Below are 22,247 nucleotides of genomic sequence, written 5' to 3' on the forward strand. Positions count from 1 at the left end.
ACTAAATTTCCACGCGAGGGCGCCCTCCCCAACGCGCGCCGGTGACCGCGCGGCGACATGAGCGTGCCCAACTCAACCGGAGGCCTCCTCACGGCCCGGAGCCCAGCGCAGGCCAAAGAAGGCCCCAAGTGGATCTTGCTTTATTAAAGTATTGAAGTGGAAAATAAATTAATTAATAAGGGACATTCCCTCTTTCTACTTTTACAACCTAAGATTCCCAAATTCCGAGAAACTCCTTGAGCCACCCCCACAGGAACCGGAAATGGCTTCTCCCTTGTCAGCGCAAGTATCGCGTAGTTTTACCCGCCTCGCAGGGGCCTCTTGCGGGGCTGCCCTCAGCACTGCCTGTACAAATACCTAACAAATCTGTAACAAAGAGACGCGAATCTTAGCACTGTGTCTTTAAATAAGCCTGCAGACAGACTGAACAACTCGAAGCAAGTAGAATTCCGGATAGTGCGGCTGCGGTTGCACCCGTATCCTTTCCAGGCCTCGGCTTTGTCGCCTTCTCCGCCTCCGCCTCCTCGCACCGCCCGCGGGGGCCTGAGTACTGTCAGGCGGTGGCCGCAGGAAGTTCCGTCCTCTCTGGGCAAGATGGCTGGGGGTGAGGCTGGAGTGACTCTGGGGCAGCCGCACCTTTCTCGCCAGGATCTCGCCACCTTGGTGAGGTTTCGTACTGAGAGAGTGTAGTGAGCTCTGTAGTAGGGATGGTTGAGCCTCCCGGAGGACGGGGCAGTGCCAAATTATTGGGAGCATGGGTAGAAAGAAACTCCGGAGCCAGGCGCGAAAGCCGCCTGCTGTTAGGCCATGCAGCTAGCTGGGCATCGGGGTGTGCGACCCGGGGATCTGGATCTCTTGAGATTCGGCTAGGCCTTGGTGTTAAATGTCATTAAGGTTTTTACCTGTGAAAGGCCGGGAACACGGTGTCTACACTGTAAGTGTAGGACACCGAAGACACTCTAAAGCTCCAGGATTGGGGGCTCCCTCCCCCTGACCTCCTTTAATGAGCATGGGTTCCTGGTTTCTAACGATGAGGGCCTTTTAGGACTTCACTACCTTCAGAATATAAAATTGCTTATAGGAGGAAGGTGCTTTCAAAGTAGAGGAGAGCTATACCGATGGCGGTGTACAGTACATAGCAGGTGTACAAAGGAAGCCGGGCGTGGTGGCTCACACTTGTGATCCCAACACTCGGGAGGCTGAGGCAAGATGATCGTTGAGAGTTCGAGACCAGCCTAGGCTACGAAGTGAGCTCAAGGCCAGCCTGAACTGCATAGTGAGACCCTGTCTCAGACAAAAAAAAAAAAAAAGTACAAAGGAAAAGTTCTGGTTTGTCTATCATGTTTTAAAGTAGATATATTTTGTTGCAGGATGTCACCAAGTTGACGCCACTTTCACATGAAGTTATCAGCAGACAAGCCACAATTAATATAGGTAAGATAATAACTCAGGTTTCTAAGTAATCTCTCCTTTTGTGTAATAATATGAGAATTTAAATATTCAAGAGTAGATGTTGAAGCTGATTGCACACCTGTAGTCCCAGCTACTTAGGAAGTCTGAGGGGGGAGGATTGTTTGAACCCAAGAGTTTGAGGCGAGTCTAAGCATCATACTGCAACTGTGTGTCCAGAAAACAACAACAAAATAACAAAGAACTTTGTTTTCTTTTAGGGGAATTGAACTTTGCATTTGCAGAACCTTGCATTTTCCAGGCGGATACTGTCCCCTGAGCTGTATCCCCAGCCCCCAGAACTTTTGTTTTTGAGCCCTTGGCAGCAAACCATCTAGTAGAATTTTAGGGGTGGGGGGTGAAAGAAACGGCTGCTGGTGTATAGTTTACAGATTAGATGAGAAGAAAAGATATAGACATATGGAATGTCTAATAGCATAAGGCAGTATGCAATCATGTGGCAGGAGCTGAAGGAAGTGGTGAAAATGTAGCTCTACTTGTCATGCAGGATTATTGAAAGGGCAGTTTATAAAATTTTTATTTAATGTAGAAGCTATGATTAAGGTTTTTTTTTAATTGGCACCTAGAACATTAAAAGAGAGATTATGTTGAGTAAGTTTTGGGCATTTTGAGTCTACAAACAGTTCGGTACAAGGTAGATAAAAGTAAAATTCAGCCAGTTACCATGATGCACGATTATAATCCCAGCTACTTGAGAGTTGTGAGTTTGAGGCCAGCCTGGACAACATGGTGAGATGCTGTTTTAAAAAAAAAATCCTTTACTGTGAGAATGTGAAAATGCTATAAATTATGTGCCATCCTTGATAGCATTATGGTAAATAAATTTGGGTTGTTTTATTGGTTTCAAGAATTCCTTTTTGTTGTGTCAGAGCTTCTCATACCTTTTTTTTTTTTTTTTTTTTTTTTTTTTTTTTTTTTGAGACAGGGTTTCATGCAGTTCATGCTAATGCTTGAACTCTTGGTGATCCTCCTCACTCAGCCTGCCAAGTGCTGGGATTGTAGGCATGCACAACCCCGCCCAGCTTTCTCATACCTCTTTCCTACTTTTCTCTGTCTCTGTCTTGCTGTCGATGTCTTTTTTTGTCTTTTTTTTTGTCTTGTTGAGACAGGGTTTCTCTATGCAGTTTAGGCTATCCTTGAACACAATTTTACAGCTCAGGCTACATTTTTAGTCTGAATATGTTGGAATATTTCTCTTTTTTTCTTAATGTTTCTTTTTCCTTTTATTTTTTTCTTGTTCTGGAGATCAAAAGGGGCGGGAGAGGTGCTTCCATGTGCTGGGCAAGCACTGTATCACTGAACTACAACCTCAGCCCTTAGAGGATCTTGCTAAGTTGTCCAGGTGGGACTCAGACTTTCCATCTTCCTTCCTCAGCCTCCCAGAATGCCGGGATTACAGGTGCCCATCGTAACACTCAGTTTATGTTCAATGTGGTTTTTAAGTAAAGCTGTTAATTACATGGAAAGTTCTTCCATTCTATATCAAAATAAGTTTTTAATGGGAAAGGATAAATAGGAAAAATTCAAGTCATTGTTGGTTTTACATTGATATTTGCAGTGAGTTATGGCTTTGAGTCTTCTATTTGTAGTACTATTTGAAAAAATATTTGGTATTATTGAATGCAAGTGAGTTAATTCTTTGTACTTTTTTTATAGGTACCATTGGTCATGTAGCTCATGGGAAATCCACAGTTGTAAAAGCCATTTCTGGAGTTCACACTGTCAGGTTCAAAAATGAACTAGAAAGAAACATTACAATCAAGCTTGGATATGCTAATGCTAAGGTGAGCTGTGTGCTGTGGAGCTAGAAATTATTTAGCTTTCACTGTTGTGCAGTTAACAAATCCCTCTCTTTTTTTCATTGAAACTTTTAGATTTATAAACTTGATGATCCAAGTTGTCCTCGACCAGAATGCTATAGATCATGTGGAAGTGGTACACCTGATGAGTTTCCTACAGACATTCCAGGGACCAAAGGAAACTTCAAATTAGTCAGGTAACTTTTTTGGAGGGGTCTTTTTTTGAGGTGGGATCTCACTATGCAGTTCAGGCTGGCCTTGAGCTTGTATGTAGCCCAGGCTAACCTTGAACTTACAATGATCCTCTTGCCTTAATCTCCTGAGTAGTCAGAAAACCTCTTTTTTTTTTTTGGTCTTTTTCCTTTTTTCTGGTACCGGGGATCAAACTCACAACTGCCTGCTTGCAAGGCAGGTGCTTATGCTGCTGAGCTAAATCCCCAGCCCCAGAAAGCCTCTTTTGGGTAAACGTTTTATTTTATTGTCTTGTGCTTTTTCAAGTATTGAATTGAGATACTAAACAACAAATGTAATCACTGAATATTTTTCATGTTATGTTGTCTCTAATGTTGATAACTAAAAAGACAAGCTTTTGGAATTTAGTTAAAGTATTTAAAGAAAAAGTTCTGCAAACTACTACAAGTATTGCATAACCAGAATGGGAGAGAAACACAACTTTCTGGACTTTAGAAGTTCTGTTTTTGGCTTCCTAAATTTCTTTTAAGCATTGTTGTTTCTGTTTATTAGGTAGGAGAGGGATAAAGTCATTCTTAATTACTTCTCCAAAACATGGGTTTGTTTCCCCTCTATTTTCTGAACATGAATAGGTATCCTGGTTCTTTATCAAAAGATACTGACTTCTGTCTAGTGTTAGGGATGGGGATTACAGATGATTTAAAAGGAAATTTAGATCAGGGGTAGGGCTGGGATTAGTTCGAGGTAAGTCAAGTTTTCACTTTGGGCTCAAAATGTAGGGATAGTGGGCATGGTGGTGCAGGCCTGTAATCTCAGCACTGAGGAGAGTGAGACATGAGGTTGGCTGTGAGTTCAAGGCCAACCTGGGCTACATAGTGAGTTCAAGCCTCACTACATAGCAAGACTCTGCCCCCACCCCCCAAGTGTAAGGATAGAGGGTAAGCCACAAATCTTAATATTCAGGACAAATAACTTTAATGCAAATTTTAGAAAGTAATACAAAACATTGTGATGAATGTTAGAATTTTAAATAATGGCAGATGCAATATTGCAGATGTTTTTCTCTTATTTCAGTGTCTTCTATTTTTTGGTGTGACTTTTTTTTTTTCTTTTTCATTTTTATTGGTACCAGGGATCGAACTCAGGACCGCCTGCTTGCAAGGCAGGTACTTATGCCGCTGAGCATGCCCCAGCCCCTGGTGTGACATTTTAAATTTGTTTGCTTTTCCCACTGTGGGGACATTGACCCCAGGATCTTTGCACTGAGCTACATTCCCCAGCCTTTTTTTTTTTTTGGATAGGGTTTCACTGTGTGGTTCAGGCTGGCTTTGAACTCACTTTGCCTCAGCCTCCAGTGCTGGAGTTACAGGTGTGTGCCAGCTGAATTTTTTAAATGCTACATTTGAGTATTTATTTTGAGTGCCTCATGTTTTGTATTTGTTGTTTGTTTTCTTTCTTTCTTTCTTTTTTCACTATGCAGTTCAGGTTGGCCTTGAACTCACTTTGTAGCCCACACTGTCCTTGAATTTGTAATATTCCTGCCTCAGCTTCCCAAGTGCTGAGATTACAGGTGTGCGTCATCATACCCTGCAAGTGCCTAGTTTTTTGACCTCCCTTATATTTTGCCTCTGAGGTAATTGTTTTACCTGTCTAGTCCTGGCCCTTATCAGGAATCAGTGTACTTTTTCTGTAAAGGGTTAGGTAATAAATACTTTTAGCTTTGCAGGCCATAAAGTCACTGTTGCAAGAACTTGTCTCTGTTATTACCTCACCAATTTATACATAGATAATACGTGCCCCTGTGAGTATGGTAAGAGGCCCAGTTTGGCCTAAGGGCCATAGTTGGCTGACTCTGATCATGTTTCAGAGTATGGGAATGTGAATGTTCAATTTTTTTAGAAAAGTCATGTTTCTGAGCACATACTATAGTTTCACTAAAATTATGCTGTCTTCTTCATGTGTACGATTTGAGATATTCAGAGTGGAATTTTTTCAAATGAGTCTTTATTCTTTTATTTTTTTTTTTCCTTGAGACAGAGTCTCACAATGTAGTTCAGGCTGGCCTTGAGTCATGATGATCCTCCTGCATCAGCTAGGATTACAGATGTGTGCCACCTGCCCGGAAACAGTCCTCATTCTATTAATGTGGTTTTTGCATGTCATTAAGCTGTAGCTTTTTCTTTTCTTTTCTTTTTTCTTTTTTTCTCGTACCAGGCATTGAACTCAGGACCTTGCCCTTGCCAGGCAGACACTGTGCCACTGAGTTGTGTCCCCAGCCCTAGCTTTCAAATTCATCACATTTCTAACATAGGTTCTATGTATCATTATTCTATCCCATATTCACTTTAATTGGATGAGAGTACGTATCTCCAGTTATTTATACATGAACTAATTTCATTTGATTTTAATAATCTACAGCTCCTGAGAGATTAGAATTATTGAATGGGTTGCCCTAGTGATCTTATTTCTAAAGTCTTTTTTTTTTTTCTTTTGGTTTTGGAGATCGAACTCACAACCTTGCACTTACCAGGCAGACACTTATGCAACTGAGCTAAATCCCCGGCCCAAAACACTAAATCTTATGATCATTTGATAATGTTAACTTCCTAAGTAATTTAACTTTAAGAAATCTATAATCTAAGCTGGGCATGATGGTATACACTTGTAATCCCAGCTACCTAGGAAGCCAAGGCAAGAGAATTACAAAATTTGAGGCCAGCCTAGGCAACTAAATGATTTTTATATATATATATATTTTTTTTTTTTTTTTCTTGTTCCTTTTTTTTTTTATCGGTACCGGGGATCGAACTCACGACTGCCTGCTTGCAAGGCAGGCACTTATGCCGCTGAGCTAAATCCCCAGCCCCCAACTAAATGATTTAAAAAAAAAAAAAAGAGAGAGCTGATGAGTGTGGTAGTGCATGCCTGTAATCCCAGCCCTATAGAGGCTGAGGCAGGAGGATCATTGTGAATTTGAGGTCAGTTTGCACTATATAGCAAGACCCTGTCTCAAGAAAAGGACTAGGAATGTGGCTCAATGGTAGGGCACTTGCCTAGCATGTATGAGGCTTGATTCTATCCCCAGTGCCAGAAAGAAAGAAAAGGGAAGAAAAAAAAAGAACAAGCAAGTTTGCATGTTTATTGATGGATTTTCAGGCTGACTGTTATTTCTTGGTTGGTAGACATGTTTCCTTTGTCGACTGTCCTGGCCATGACATTTTGATGGCGACCATGCTGAACGGTGCAGCAGTGATGGATGCAGCTCTCCTGTTGATCGGTAAACATATTAGAATTAGTTTGGACAAGTCAGTGTGGGACAAACGCAAGGGGAAATATTGCAGGGGAAACTAAGGCCACAGCCATTACCTAAGGGTGACACAAAGGGAAACTTTGTGTCATCCAGGATGACATTCCTTCCTACCAGCTATCACAGGGTACTTAAGAAGATAAAACTGGGACTGATAGCATCTGAGAGATCTTACAGTAATATCCAGAAGAAATAGGTCAATGTATTTTCCCCATCAAAATCACATGAGTTTAAAATTTATGTGAACTGGTCATAATATAGTCAGTTTAAGGCCAGCCTGGATTATATGGCAAGATCATGTCTCAAGCAAAAATAAGCAACATTAATGTGTAAAAGCATACATATGTGTTGTCAGAGCTTTTTCTCTGAGCTCTCTGTCTGTAGACCTAGAATTGTTTTGTTTAGATGTAAACATCATTCATAATAAGTTCTACTATCTGGCACAAGCCTTTTCAATGCCAGGGTTGTACTTCCTTATGTGGGCTGTTAAGAGACACCTTGGGGGTAGTGATTATTAGCATGTTGAACAAAACATGCCTGTTCACTTGTAATATATTCCTGATTATTTTCAGTTAGTACTCTGCCCTTTCATTGTTAAAGAGCAGCTTCTGGTACTAAAATTCCTATATGGTACTAAGTGTCTGTCCATCTTAGTTGCTCTCTTCCTCAGGAGCTTGACTAGGCCAGAGCATCTCTTAAGACTGGCTAGAGCTGGGGGGCTGCACGTTAGGCCTGAGCAGAAACTGAAGGAAGACCCTGACAAGCCAGGCTTGTTGGTTGTTTCTTGCGTAGGTCCGGGAACGGCAGGCTGCAGTGGATGCAGGCGCAGGGTGAAGGAGGGGTAAAAGGTGGATGCCTGGCAATGGTATCCAGGGCTTCTGCCCAGAGTGGGGCTAAACAATTCTGAAATCACCTTTCTTAATAGATGCTAGCACATTTTGTGCAGGGGGGGGAGTGGGATAGTGTGTGGTGATAAAGTGCAGAATTATGAAACTTAGCAAGTTAATAATTTAAAGTATACAATTCAGTGACATTGAGTACATTTATGTATTGTTGGTAGTGGTTTAACCTTACCAACATCTAGTTCCAGAGCTTTTCCATCTCTAGGAAAGGAACTTTAGTGTCCATTAGCAGTCACTGTCCAGACCTTTCTCCCCTCTGTCCCTAGCAACCATTAATCTGCTTTCTGTCTCTGTGAATTTGCCTGGTCTGAATATTTCTACCTATTCTTATCCATTCTTTTTTTTTTATTATTCCCCATCAACCAGCTGGTAATGAATCTTGCCCTCAGCCTCAGACTTCTGAACACCTAGCTGCAATAGAAATCATGAAACTGAAGCATATTTTGATCCTACAGAATAAAATTGATTTGGTAAAAGAAAGCCAGGCTAAAGAACAGTATGAACAGATCCTTGCATTTGTACAAGGTAAGAAGCCATAGAACCTAATTAATCTGTGAATCCCTTTGAGAGTCATTTATTCCAGGTAACCAAATGTTAAATTACCTCTTTTTAGTATAGTCTCTAAAACAAAGTAATCTTCAGGGTCTTACAACTTATTTCTCAGGGCTGGGGATTTAGCTCAGCGGCTTGAGCACCTGCCTGGCAAACATGAGGTTGTCAGTTCAATCCCTGGTACAAAAAAAAAAAACTCACTTATTTCTCTCTTTACTACGATAATGGAACTAGTGAGATGTATATTTCTGAATTTGATAAATTCTTGCTGACTGAAAATTAGAATTGAAGTTAGATTCAGTGAATGTGTGTCAGATTTTAAAAGACTGAGAGCTGGAGGTGGAGCAGAGTGCTTGCCCAGCACTGCCCCATCCTACACTGATAAGGAAAATGAATAAAAGCATTTAAAAATCTTCCTGGTGTCCATTTTTCTAGCTGTGTAGTCTTTCAAGAAAGATAAGCATCTTATTGATTACCTTTGATTCTCTGTTAGTCTTGCTGTTCTTGTTAGCAAGCTTCCTATGAAACCAATTCTGTCATCATGAAAAAGAAAAGTCATTATAGTTAAAAATCTAATTATGTTCTTTGACCAGCCTGTTTGACATATGATTAATGTGCAAATATTATATGTGCCACCTCTTTGATTAGCAAAGAGTCTGTAATTTTATCTTGACATTTATTAGGCGCTTTATTACATGTTACTAGAAATGTTTTCAGCTATAAAGCACTCTTTCCCAGGAGTATAGTTTATCTTTAAGCAGTTTTACTAGTTTACGATATTAAACACTCCAATGTGATTATAAGTTTTTCTCTCAAAGGAGACAGTTCATTTCTAGGAATTAAAAAAGGTAGATTGTTGCTATCTTTCTAAACAGAACTACCAGCTTCTACCTGATGTTAACATTTGGGGATGCTGAGTCTTCTATTTTGGTAATCATAATTGTTTTAGGTAACAGATGTGTTGAATAAGTTTTATAAAACTACACTGTTTTGTAATCCCAGCACTCAGGAGGCCTGAGGCAGGCGGATCGTTGTAAGTTCGAGACCAGCCTGGGCTACAAAGTGAGCTCAAGGCCAGCCTGAACTGCATGGAGAGACCCTGTCTCAAAAAGACCAAAAAAAAAAAAAAAAACTACACTGTTTTGATCTTTTTGAATTTTGTCTCATAGGTACAGTAGCAGAAGGAGCCCCCATTATTCCAATTTCTGCCCAGCTGAAATATAATATTGAAGTTGTCTGTGAGTACATAGTAAAGAAAATACCAGTACCTCCTAGAGATTTTACTTCAGAACCTCGACTTATCGGTAAGTTATAGGAGTCTCTTTTAATTCTCTCTATCTTTTTTTTTTTTGGTACCATCAAACTCATGACTGCATGCTTGCAAGGCAGGTGCTTATTCCGCTGAGCTAAATCCCCATCAATTCTGCTTGTTTGTTTGTTTGTTTTTGGTTTTTTTGAGACAGGGTTTCACTGTGCAGTTTAGGCTGGTCTTAAGCTCACTAGGTAGCCCAGGCTGGCCTCGAACTGATGGCAGTCCTCCTGCCTCAACTTTCCGAGTGCTGGGATTACAGGTGTGCACTACCACGTCCAGCCTAAATTCTTAATTTTGTCTTTTCTATATTGGCAGTCCCCTCTAAGGGTGTTTATTAATATTTCTTTCTGCAGAGTTGAGAATAAATCCATAAAACTTTAGAAATTGATTAGCACTGAGGTCCTATTGGTGGTGAGTGCCAGATTGTAGTGCTGGGTGAGGAGCAGAGACTTGAATGCAGTGGAAACTTGATGTGTTATGTGAGCAACATGGAGTACTAAACTCTTCTGTAGCTATAATGTTTTACATTATAATGTATAATGTCACTGTTGCCATACAGATGGTGTCAGTGTACATTAATGAAGTGCTGCTATTATTTGATATGCAAACAGTACTTTGGAGCCTTTTCAAAGCTGAGATTTGAGCCCTTCTGGGCCTCTATTTGGACCTTCTGTTTGATAGGAGAAGTTCTCTTGGGTGACCAAGGCACAGAATATGCAGTCCTAGAATTGTGGTTTTAAAAGGAAGAAAGACATTTTTAGTTGAGTATAGTGGCATTTGCCCGTAATTCCAACAGTTAGGAGCCTGAGACGGATGGAGTGCCACAAGTTCGAGGCCAGCGTGGATTACAAAGCAAGACCCTGTCTCAAAAAAACAAAGCAAATAAAAATAATTTTTTGTTGTAGAAGCTGTGTAATAATAGGGATCCCTTATATAAAAGGGGGTAATGTTTGCATATCCTCACTTGTACTTCTCTTTTTAACCCTTAATTGCTGAGAGTGAAACCCAGGACTTTGTGTGCGTGCTCAGCAAGTTGTCACTGAGTGGCATCCCCACCCCCTTCCCGTACATTTTAAATTTTTCTAGGTTTTGTATAATACTTAATACAATGCATAAGCTGTTTAATACAATATATATGCTTAATACAATGTATAAATAGTAACTTTTGTTTTCCTGAACAGTGTCATGAGTGTGCTTCCAGAGCATTACATGGAACTACCTTTTTGTTTTTTTTGTTTTTTATTGGTACCAGGAATCGAACTCACGACTGCCTGCTTGCAAGGCAGGCGCTTAGGCCGCTGAGCTAAATCCGCAGCCCCTACCTTTTTGTTGTTTTGAGACAGGGTTTCACTTTGTACTGTAGGCTGGCCTTGAACTCACTGCGATCTTCCTGCCTCAGTCCCCTGAGTGCTGGAATTATAGGTGCGTGCCACTGTACCTGACTATATAACTACCATTTTTAAATAGCTGCATGATACTCCATTAGTATCATGATATGCCATCTATTAATGACTTTCAAGTTATTGCCATTTTTCTCATCATAAGTAAGGCCTCATAAGGATTAGAGTAATATTTTCTTAAAAAACTTGACTTGGAAAATAGCATTTCACCTAAAGTTAAAATTAATAAAAGTAGTTTTAATTTCTTTAATTTTCTCTTAGTTATTAGGTCATTTGATGTGAACAAACCTGGTTGTGAAGTTGATGACCTTAAAGGAGGTGTGGCTGGTGGTAGTATTCTAAAGGGAGTACTTAAGGTAAACTGGATTGGGTGGTTGTTTTTGTTTTTTTACTTTGCCCTTGTCATATTTTTTTTTTTTTTTTTTTTTGGTGGGTTTTTTTTAACCAGGTCTTACTATGTAGTTCAGGCTGGCCTTGAGCTCACTGTGTAGCTCAGGATGACCTTGAGCTCATGGCAATCCTGCTTCAGCCTCCCAATTTCTGGGATTACAGAATTGTACCATCATGCCAAGCTATTTTGTCCCTGTTTTAATCAGGAAAAAAGAATGGGTAATCCAAATTGAAAATTAAAGATTTTTCTGGGCATGGTGGTGCTCACCTGCAATTCCAGCAATCTGGGAGCCTCAGGCAGGAGGATTGCAAGTTTGAGCCTAGTCAGGGCAATTTAGCAACATAGGTTGTGTCTCAAAGTAAAAACAGTAATAAAAAAAAAGGACTGGCCCTGGCCTCAATGTAGAGGCTCTGGGTTCAATCCTTATCCTTCGTACCACAGATAAACACACACCCCGCTTTTTTTCACGGTGTTGGATATGTCTGACCCCTGTGTTCATAAGGCTTCTCAGGAATATGGAGCACATTTTGTGTGGTGATAGATTTGTGTGGTAGGTAGTCAGCAACAGTAGAGTGGTTCTGATTTTAAAGATCTCTTCCACATCTGTTTTTCCTTTTTTTCCTTTTTTTTTTTTTTTTTAAAGTAATGATGTTTGGGGGCTGGGGATTTAGCTCAGCAGCGTAAGCACCTGCCTTGCAAGCGCACGGTCTTGAGTTCAATCCCCGGTACCAGTTAAAAAAAACAGTAATGATGTTTGGCCAGGTGTGGCGGCATAGTAAGTTCAAGGCCAGCATGAACTACATAGTAAGGTCTTGTATCCAAAAATAAAGTGAATTTTGAAAGAGAAGGATTGCCTTTAAAGTTTTGTGGTCTCCCTGTTAGAATTTCAACAGGTAAATGAAAATTGTGTACCATGATAATTCTCATTACTAATTGTATGTTTACAGGTGGGCCAGGAAATAGAAGTCAGACCTGGTATTGTTTCCAAAGATAGTGAAGGAAAACTCATGTGTAAGCCAATCTTTTCCAAAATTGTATCACTTTTCGCGGAACATAATGATCTTCAGTATGCTGCTCCCGGGGGTCTTATTGGTAAGGCTTTCTCTCTGGTTCCTTTTCTTTTAATTTCTGGACATTCATGGACTTGTTATGGGAAAGATATTGTGGATTTTTAATTGAGTATTTTAACAATTGCATGGGTTGGGGGAACATTTATGTAGTTAAAAACTGTTGCTTTTACTTTATAAGATGGTTTTTTGAACCAGGCATGGTGGTATACCTGTTATCCCAGCACTCGGGAGGCTGAGGCAGGGAGGATCACCATAAGTTCAGGGCCAGCTTGAGGTATATAGCAAGACATGCACACTTTATTTTTATTTATTTATTTATTAGACAGTCTCATTATGTTTTTGTTTTTTTGTACTGGGAATCAAACTCACAACCACGCATTTACAAGGCAGGCGCTTATACCGTGCAGCTAAATCCTGGCCCTACAGTCTCATTATGTTGCTCAGACTGGCCTACAACTCCTGGACTGGAGGAATCCTCCCACCTAGGCCTCTTGAATAACAGACTGTAGGCATGTGCCACTGTACCTGACTCATATGCATAATTACCACTATTTTAATCTGTACAGTGTGTAGGGTAGAAAGTGGTTGCTTTTCCTGTTTGTCTTGCAAATGGAAAGTTAATGGTAGAGCACTTGCTTACCTTGCACAAGGCCCTGAGTTCAATCTCCAGCAAACCCTCACCCTTCTCCAAAAGAAAGTTACTCCAAAATGTCAGTTAAGTGAAAGCAGATTATATATACACTTGAGTGGGAATCAAGGAAGACGCCTCTACCTGGACATGGTAGTCCTAGGTACTTGGCAGGATCAGGCAAGAGGATCATTTGAGCGCAAGGGGTTCAAGGCCACCCTGAACAACATAGTGACACCCTGTCTCAAATACAAAAAAGAGAGGGGGAGGGATAACTTTTACTATATAGGAATCACTTAAGTAACTTAAGGCTTTTCTAGTTTAACTTAGGAACTCTTCAAACTTAATAGTAGAAAATGGAGACTACTATAATGATAGCCTTCATGTAGCAACACTCAACTTCAACAGTTACCAGTATTTGACCAATTACCATCTATATATCTTCTCCCTTTTCTCCTACTACGATACAGTATTTTGAAGTGGATCCTCCTTTTCGGGTGTGAAGTCTTTAAGCTGTCTTTGTGTTCAGCCTGCCAGGAGGGAAGTAGCAAAGCTACTCATTGTGAATTCTGTATCTTTTAGCATTTATTGAGGATATTTAGATTATTATCTCTGCTTGCCCTTTGTTTAGAATTTATTTATTTATTGATACCAGGGATCAAACTCACAACCACCATGCTTGCCAAGCAGGCACTTATGCTGCTGAGCTAACACCCCAGCCTTGTTTAGAATTTAAATGAAGAGACTGTTCTCAATTGCCCAATGAACCTGCGCATGTATAGCTCTCTTCCACCAGATAAAATGAGTGTTTTGTTATACTCCTATAGTTGTTACATATATGGGGATGAAAATACAAGTATATATTAAAATGTATAGGTTTTGCTTCTTTGACTAAGCTTTTGAGCAAATTCTTCACAGGTACATTCAGAAATAAAAATAGAACTATACATTTTTGTCTTACATAGGAGTTGGTACAAAAATCGACCCCACCCTGTGCCGAGCTGACAGAATGGTGGGGCAGGTCCTTGGTGCAGTTGGAGCTTTACCTGAGATATTCACGGAATTAGAAATTTCATATTTCCTCCTTAGACGGCTTCTAGGTGTACGCACTGAAGGTGACAAGAAAGCAGCAAAGGTGAGTATTTTTATAATTCCTGTTTCCAAATAAGTTGAGAAAAAGTGACATTAAAACCAGTTTTGAGTTTTATTCTTTTATAGTTAATGTGGAATTAAGGTAAATCAGTTTGACTTCTTAAAAATTGAGAAGCAACTATATGGCAGTTAGTTTAAGGTAAAAACAAAACACATATTTTTATCAGTACCAGGGATCAAACTCACGACTGCCTGCTTGCAAGACAGGTGCTTGTGCCACTGAGCTAAATCCCAGCCCCCTTATTTGGGCTTTTAAAAAACACGATTTTTTTTTTTGAGACAAGGTCTTATTTTATAGTCCATACTGGGCTCAAACTCATGATTCTCCTGCCTTTCCTGGTCATAGGAGGATCAAAGGCCATAGGGGCTTTTTAGAAAAACTGTTTTACTGTTGGCAGAGATTGAAAAATTGCTAGTCCCTGATGTTGACAAAAATGTGAAAAATAAGCAGCGATTTGCTTCTTGGGAAAGTGTAAATTGGTAGTACTTTGTTTTTGTTTTTGTGAGACAGAGTCTTTGCATTGTAGTTTAGGCTGGATTTGAACTGACTAATCCAGGCTGGCCTCCAATTTGGAGTGATCCTCCTGTCTCAGCCTCTGAAGTGTTGGGATTACAGGTATGCTCCACCATGTCTGGCTGGTAGTGCTTGTTGATAGAAATTTGGTATTTATCAACATTTTAAATTTACCAACACTGCTCTAGCACACTTTATTCAGCACAAATAACATGAAAAGTTAGGAGAAAGCAGTAACTGTTATCCACATGCCTGTAAATTTTCAGGTTTATCATTTTTTTCAGAATTCCCTTTATTATAGTCTATTTTTGCCTCACTAGAGTATTTTTATTTTGGGGGGCAGGGAGGTACTAGGAATTGAACTCACGACCTTGCACTTGCTAGGCAGGTGCTGTGTCACTGAGCTATGTTCTGGCCCTCACTAGACTTTTTAATCAAATGAGATTTTATAATCAAATAATAAGAGAATAATACTAGCTATTAAACTGTGTACCATTATCTTCAAAGTAGTTACTCAGAATACATGACTTAAACCAAACAGATTCTTAAAAAAAAAATAAATAAACAATAACACCAAACTTTCTTTTCAATAAAAAATAGTATAAATGAATATGAAAGCATTCCAACAATGACCTGAATTTGGGTATTAGACTGTAAGTAGGCAAAACAGCAGTAATGGGAATCATAGCTGCTGATCGATTTAATCTTTGATATAACCATGTACAACATGTTAGCCAATTGGACAGAGTCTCTGGGAGTTCCAGAAACTGATTTAGGGATGTGGTGGACTTGGATCCCCATCACCACCTTATATTAACTCCTGCACAGCTATCCTCCCTATAGCGAGTTTCATACCTCATTTCTTCTACAAGTTGAGCATCCCTTTTTTTAATCCAGGGCCTTTGTACTGAGCTACCTCCCACCTGTCGTTTTGTTTTATTTTGTAATGTAGACTCCCTAAGTTACCCAGACTGAGCTCAAGCTCATGATCTTCAGCCTCTTTTTTTTTTTTTTTTAACTTTTTTTTTTTTTTTAGGTACCAGGGATTGAACTCAGGACCTTGCACTTGCTAGGCAGGCGATTGTGCCACTGAGCTAAATCCCCAGCCCCAGATCCTCAGCCTCTTGAATAGCTGGGATTATAGACATTCCTCCTTCGACCAATCAGTTGAGCATCCTTAATTCCTAAACTATAAAATGCCCCCAAATCCAAACTTTTGGAGTACCAACATGATGCCACAAGTTGGAAGATTCCACAAAACACAGGTGTACAGAAAGTGATGTAAAATTATTTTCAGGCTACATATATGAGATACATAGAAAATAGATACATAAGTGAGCCCAGCATGTTGATGCACACCTGTAATCCCAGCACGAGGACGATCTCAGAGTTGAAGGCCAGCTTGAACTACATAGTGAGACCCTGACTCAAAAAAACAAAACAAAGAAAACATAAGTGGATTTTTTATTTAGACTTTGGTTTCATCCCAAGACATCTCATGTGTATGCAAATATTTTAAAATCTGGAAAAATCCCAAACTCTTCTGTTTCTAAGTATTCCCATTAAGGGCTACTCAGCCTATATACAGCTTCTTAAGAATTTTAAGAGATTTTAATGCTGACATTACTGACTTTTTAAAGGCAGATTTTGTGTAAAATCAGTGAATACAAAGTAAGCCTGGTTACTGCCTTTATACTATGTGTATGGTTCCCATCTCATGATGAATTTTATGGAATGTTTTTCCTTTATGATTCCTTGTTCCTGCAAGTATTTGCTGAACTCTTTACTTATTTTGGCAAGCATTTTCTTAATTTGGGGATTTGTTTTTCTCCATTGCATTCCCCTAGGTCCAAAAGCTGTCCAAGAACGAAGTGCTGATGGTCAACATAGGATCTTTGTCAACAGGAGGGAGAGTTAGTGCTGTCAAGGCTGATTTGGGCAAGATCGTTCTGACTAATCCTGTGTGCACAGAAGTGGGAGAAAAAATTGCCCTTAGCCGAAGAGTTGAAAAGCACTGGCGGTGAGTTTATTAGCTTTCCACAGTGGGAAGACTCAGTTCACTGAAGTTCTTGATGGCGTACACACCACACGAGTATGCAGGATTCTCAGAGCACAACAGTTAGTGCGGCTCCAACTCTCAACTATTTATTTGGAGAACTATTTTTAGCCTTCGTGTGTAGTCCCATGTTTTATTCCAAATACAGTAATCGATGTTCTTTTCTCATAGACACAACTAACAAATTTAGGCTCAATATTTCTGTTTCTTTGACCTTGCTTTTTGCTGTTGGGGATTGGACTTCAGGGCCTTACTCATGTAAATGCTTAATTTGCTGAGTTCTAAGGTATATTCCCAGTCTATCTTTGACCTTTTTTTAACTTTTTTATTTGTAAGTAATTTCATACTTTATAAGTAAACTGCAGTAATTACACAAAAAACTGCTATATGGGTCTGGGGATTTAGCTCAGTGGCATAAGTGCTTGCCTTGCAAGCGCGCAATTGTGAGTTTGATCCCCGGTACCAATAAAAAAACCAAACTGCTAATATGCTCTTCAGACAAGTACCCACATCCACTTGTTTTTGTTTTGTTTTGTTTTTTGTCTTTTTGAGGCAGGATCTCCTTGAGCTCACTTTGTAGCCCAGGCTGGTCTCAACTCACAGTGATCCTCCTGCCTCAGCTTCCCAGTGCTGGGATTATAGGTGTGTGCCACCATGCCTGGCTTTTTTTTTCTTTTTGAAACAGGAACTCACTGTGCAGTTCAGGTTGTCCTTCAGCTCACTTTGTAACCCTGGCTGGATTACAAACTCAAAATGATCCATCCTCTTGCCCTAGCCTCCCTAGTGCTGGGATTATAGGCATGAGGTACCACATCCAGCTCACATTTATTTACATAGAAGTGTTTTTCTGTCTCCAAAAAACCAAGAATACTCTTTCTTATAACCATTTTAAGAAATATAACATTGGTGAAATCTTGAACTCTGCTGTTCTGATTCCAGTTTTCTCATCTGTCCCACTGAAGCCCTTTATGTCCTCCAGTCTAGAATTATGTGTTGCATTTAGGTTTCATGTTTATCTGATTTCTAATCTGGAACTTTTTCAGCCTTTTAAAGAAAATCTTTACCCTGTCAATTTTGAAGACTATAAGCAAGTTATTTTGTGGACTGTTTTGAAACTTGTGTTTATCTAATGGTTTGGAAATCTAAGATTAGGTTTAGGTTATATATTCTTGGCTCCTTCTCCAGGATCACAACCAGGACTACATGATATCTTACTGCTTTTCCTTATTGAGGTTAATTTTGATCATGTAGTCAAGATGTTGTATAGTTTCTATGCTGCATAGTTACTCTTTTCATCCTGGTAACTAATAAGAAATCTGTGGAGAGACTTTCTGTTCTTTGTTTTTTGAGACAGGGTCTCACTATGTATTTCAGGCTGGCTTTGAACTTGCAGTGATTCTCCTGCCTCGGCCTCCCAAGTGCTAGAATTACAAGTGTGTGCCACTATGCCTGTGCGGAGACGTTTTTTGAGCCTGTGCGAATAGCCTGCTGTTCATGATGTCCCAACCCTCTAAGTTTATTTATTTATTTTTGGTAGTAGGGTTTGAACTCATGACCTTGCTTGCAAGGTAGGCACTTATGCTGCTGAGCTAAATCCCCAGCCATCCCTCTGAATAGCATGCATTGACGAACCTTGCCTGAAGTAAGCTTGACTATATCAGCTGTAAAATGGCAATTCCATCTATCCCTTCCTCTGCTAGCTATCTCTACCACTCCACATTTGTCATTTGGCTATCTTTGTTCCCCCATTATTTACCTTTCTAGTTACAATTGTTTTTTATTAGTGCTGAGAATTGAGTTCAGCCCATAGTGCATGCTAGGCAAACATGCTACCACTGAGCTACATCCCATTCTTTTATTTTTGAATCAAGTTCTGTAGTCCAGGTTGTAATGGAATACCCTGTGTACTCCAGGCTGGGCTCGAAATCTTGATCTTCCTGCTTCAGCCTTCCAAGTGTTTGACACCATGTGTCTGGCTTTTATGTTGATAAGCAGGTTTCAGGCTGCTTCCTGTGTCCCTTTGACATGTCTCCATCTTACCTTTTTTCTTTTCTTTTTTAAACACATCTTTGTTTTCTGGCCCAAGATATTCCAGACTCCTGCCTTTCCTGCTTCTGTTTTAGAATTGGCCATTTCTCTAAGGCATACTGGTTCCCTTTACTGGGAAATGTTACCTAGAAATGAAGTGCACTCATTGCTCCTAAGCTGCTGTTGCTTCTAGGTCCTCTGAGTGACTAGAGGTAGAAAATACAAATGCATCTTTGATTTCTGCTGCCTTTTTTTCTTTCTCAGGATAGTGGTGAGTCTGCCCTGTCCTTTCTGTTCTGCCACCATTTCCCACTTACGAGTTACTGTAGAAGATTCCTACTTCATCTCCTTCTTTGTTATTTAAAAGCTCAATCAAAAGTAATCTTCCTAAAGCACTTTGATGATGCAGTGCTGAATAATTTCCTGTAGCTTCTCCTGTTGGATATTCAGGAGCTTTCTGGAGGCCTGCTTCACCTACTTCTCTCCTGCTTGTCTCATCTCTACACTGTAAATCTCACTATCTTGTATTCCTGTTCTCCCCAAAATTATTTCACTCGTGATTCTCTTTGTTTTGAAAGAGTTAAACTTTTTGTTGTCTTTTAAATAAATTTGTTCTGTGGTACTTTGCGCCCCTTTGATTCCCTTTTGTGATTGTACCATTTGCTATTACAAGCATACTGATTTCCATTGTTTTTTTTTTTTTTTTTTTTTTTTTTTTTTTTTTTTTTTTTTTTTTTTTTTTTGGTCTTTTTCCTTTTTATCGGTACCGGGGATTGAACTCACGACTGCCTGCTTGCAAGGCAGGCGCTTATGCCGCTGAGCTAAATCTCCAGCCCCCATTGTATTTTAAAATAGGTTAAATAATAAACTAAAAAACTCAACATACAAATAACAGCACTTGTTTAAATGCTGCATTTCATAGAGTAGAACTGATTTTAAGAGAAAGGATCTTTTTTGGTGTGCCTAGAAATACTATGAGGACCCTATCCAAATGAACTTTCAGGTTTTGCTTCAAAATTTACGAGTATGTTGAAGTCCTAAGAAGAGACAAAACGAACACCTGAATGATTCTTACATTCAGTAGAATTGTGATTTTTACCCATGTTTAGGTGGGCTTTGTTCTAAAAACTCCACTTGAGGGAGCAGTTGAGGGAGCCTGGCCATTGCCTAGACCAGACAGAGAAGAGAGTAGAGGAAATGGACTGATGTGGTTTGTGCCCTGGCATATTCTGGACTGAGTGTGGACTGAGGGCTCTTAGGTGGTTGAAAAGGGTAGGTAGGTTTTGATAGCATATGGATGAGGACATTCATGGTAGAATTTTTGTTTGCTTTTCCTGCCATGCTGGCAGAGCCTGTCTGCCAGGTTCTAAGCATCTGGGGACATAGCATGTTTTCTTTGTGGAAGAGCAGGCTTTCAGGACATATGTGCATTTACAACATGAGCAAGTAAAATCAGTCCAGCATATAATGGTATAGTAATGGTAATGAAGTGGATGTAAAATTCATTATTCCTTCTGTTTTCATTTTGCAGTTTAATTGGTTGGGGTCAGATAAGAAGAGGAGTGACAATCAAGCCAACCATAGATGATGACTGAAGAGTCCCAGTTAAATAATACATCAAGATGCAGCTGGAATTTGTCTGAACAACTAGGGGTATATTTTCAAAGCGATACTAGGAAATAATTTCACAGCTCGTTACCTTAGTAGGTAGCTCTAAGGTTATACTCATTTTTGGGTGATGAAAATCTAACCTCTAGTACTCATCATAAGATCTACAATAAACTTAAAAGTTGGCATAATGTTGGATTGCATCTACATTTTAACAGAAGTAAAGCATTTCCAAATCAGTCTAATTTATACATCCAATCAGATTTGAAATGAAACTGCTACCAATCAGCCTTCTCTATAGCACACGTGCCATGGAACCTGTCTGAAATAAAATTTTTCTTCTTTTTCATGATTCATCTTTGAATAGCTCTAGGCTAAAGGACTGTTAATGCCAGTAAAAACTGGAAGATATAAATACTCCTTAAAAACCAAGTCTTCTTTGTTAGGACTCATATTTTATGTTGCTTTTTTAAAACAATTGTTTTTATTAGTACATGTTTACAGTACATGATTATATTTACCAGGAGTTGGTATGTATACATAGCATATCCTAACTCTTGGAATGCTTGTCCCACCGATGCACCTCTCCCTTATTCTTTTGGACTGAGATATAGGCAACCGGAGCTGGAAGTTCTCACCCTCTCCCTGTGGTGCCCTGCAATTATTTCTGCATTGGTTTACACCTAAAACCTGAGAGTCTTCTATTGGAAAAAGCATTGTAGCGAATAGTTATGGACAGCTAACAAAGAAGCTCGCTCGGGCTTTTTGTCCTGCATAGTTGTTTAGTTTAGTGTTGTATCTTGTTTTTATGGTGCTGGGGAACCCCTAGGGCCTCAGGCATGTTGGACAAGCACTCTAGCACTGAGCTCTCCTCTACCCCAAGCCATTTTTGTTTTTTTAATTGTTTACTTGCTAGGATTGCGACTTAGAGTGTAATAGTGATCTTTGGACCTTGCAAGAGGTCAAGAGTAAAAGATGGTAGAAACAAAGAGTGAGTCATTTTGATTCTTTTTTAAATAAATCTTTCTACCAATACTTTTCATAGGCTATTCTTTTATCCATTTCTATTTATTTATGTCTTTGCTTCATTAGAGATTCTTTTAGAGCAGTGACTCCTAACGGGGTGACATTAGAATTGCTAGGCAAGGGGCTGGGGGTTTAGCTCAGCGGCATAAGCGCCTGCCTTGCAAGCAGGCAGTCGTGAGTTCGATCCCTGGTACCGATAAAAACGAAAAAGACCAAAAAAAAAGAATTGCTAGGCAAGCTTTTTAAAAAAGATGCCCCCACAGATTTTGATCTTAATTGTCTTGGGGTAGAAACCAGTGCATTGATATTTTTTAAAACTATAAGTTTAGAAAGTTAAGAGGTAGGCATATTAAATAATAGTATCTCACTGTGTTTGTGTGATCTGATAAAACTAGTTTGCTTTTCTTAACAGTTTGTGTTGAAATGGGTTTTAAGCCCCAGTCATTGTATTGTGCTCTTAGATGTTGAAACTGCCTTACAGAAGTCCAGAAGCTGTGGCCGTGGGTCAAAGTTTCTAAGTCTTAAGGAAGCATATCAATGTTATATTCTTGATTGACTTTGAAGGGTTATATTGTAGCATGAGGACCACAATTAAATAAAAGAAAGTTATAAATCAAAAATTAATTTCATATCTAATGTCCTCCCCATGTGTTTTGTAATCATTTTCTACCAGAAATTCTGGGGTAAGACCCCAAAATATTGACTAATTTATAATTGACCTCGTCAGAATTGAAACCAGAAGTCTTTTGTAATTAAATACTCTTTTGAATTTCAAAAGCTTGGCAAAGCACTGTGCTTAGTTTGATGGTTATGTGGATAGGAAAACAGTGGCCCTTGTTG

The 22,247-nt window shown here is 39.6% G+C and overlaps 1 protein-coding gene across 1 annotated transcript; it reads left to right on the forward strand.

The window, feature by feature from the left end:
• Window positions 1–462: 462 nt before the first annotated feature.
• Eif2s3 (eukaryotic translation initiation factor 2 subunit gamma) lies at window positions 463–22,031 on the forward strand. Its single transcript, XM_003466408.5, has 12 exons — window positions 463–663; window positions 1,371–1,434; window positions 3,127–3,254; window positions 3,345–3,466; window positions 6,644–6,738; window positions 8,037–8,195; window positions 9,392–9,526; window positions 11,196–11,290; window positions 12,273–12,417; window positions 13,989–14,158; window positions 16,537–16,709; window positions 20,305–22,031. Exons 1-12 carry the CDS (start codon window positions 595–597, stop codon window positions 20,366–20,368), a joined length of 1,419 nt encoding a protein of 472 aa, XP_003466456.3. The 5' UTR covers window positions 463–594; the 3' UTR covers window positions 20,369–22,031.
• Window positions 22,032–22,247: the final 216 nt, after the last annotated feature.

Source organism: Cavia porcellus, unplaced genomic scaffold, assembly GCF_034190915.1.
Source record: "Cavia porcellus strain 051 isolate PalLab524CR breed Dunkin Hartley unplaced genomic scaffold, mCavPor4.1 scaffold_33, whole genome shotgun sequence".
Classification (NCBI taxonomy): Eukaryota; Metazoa; Chordata; class Mammalia; order Rodentia; family Caviidae; genus Cavia; species Cavia porcellus.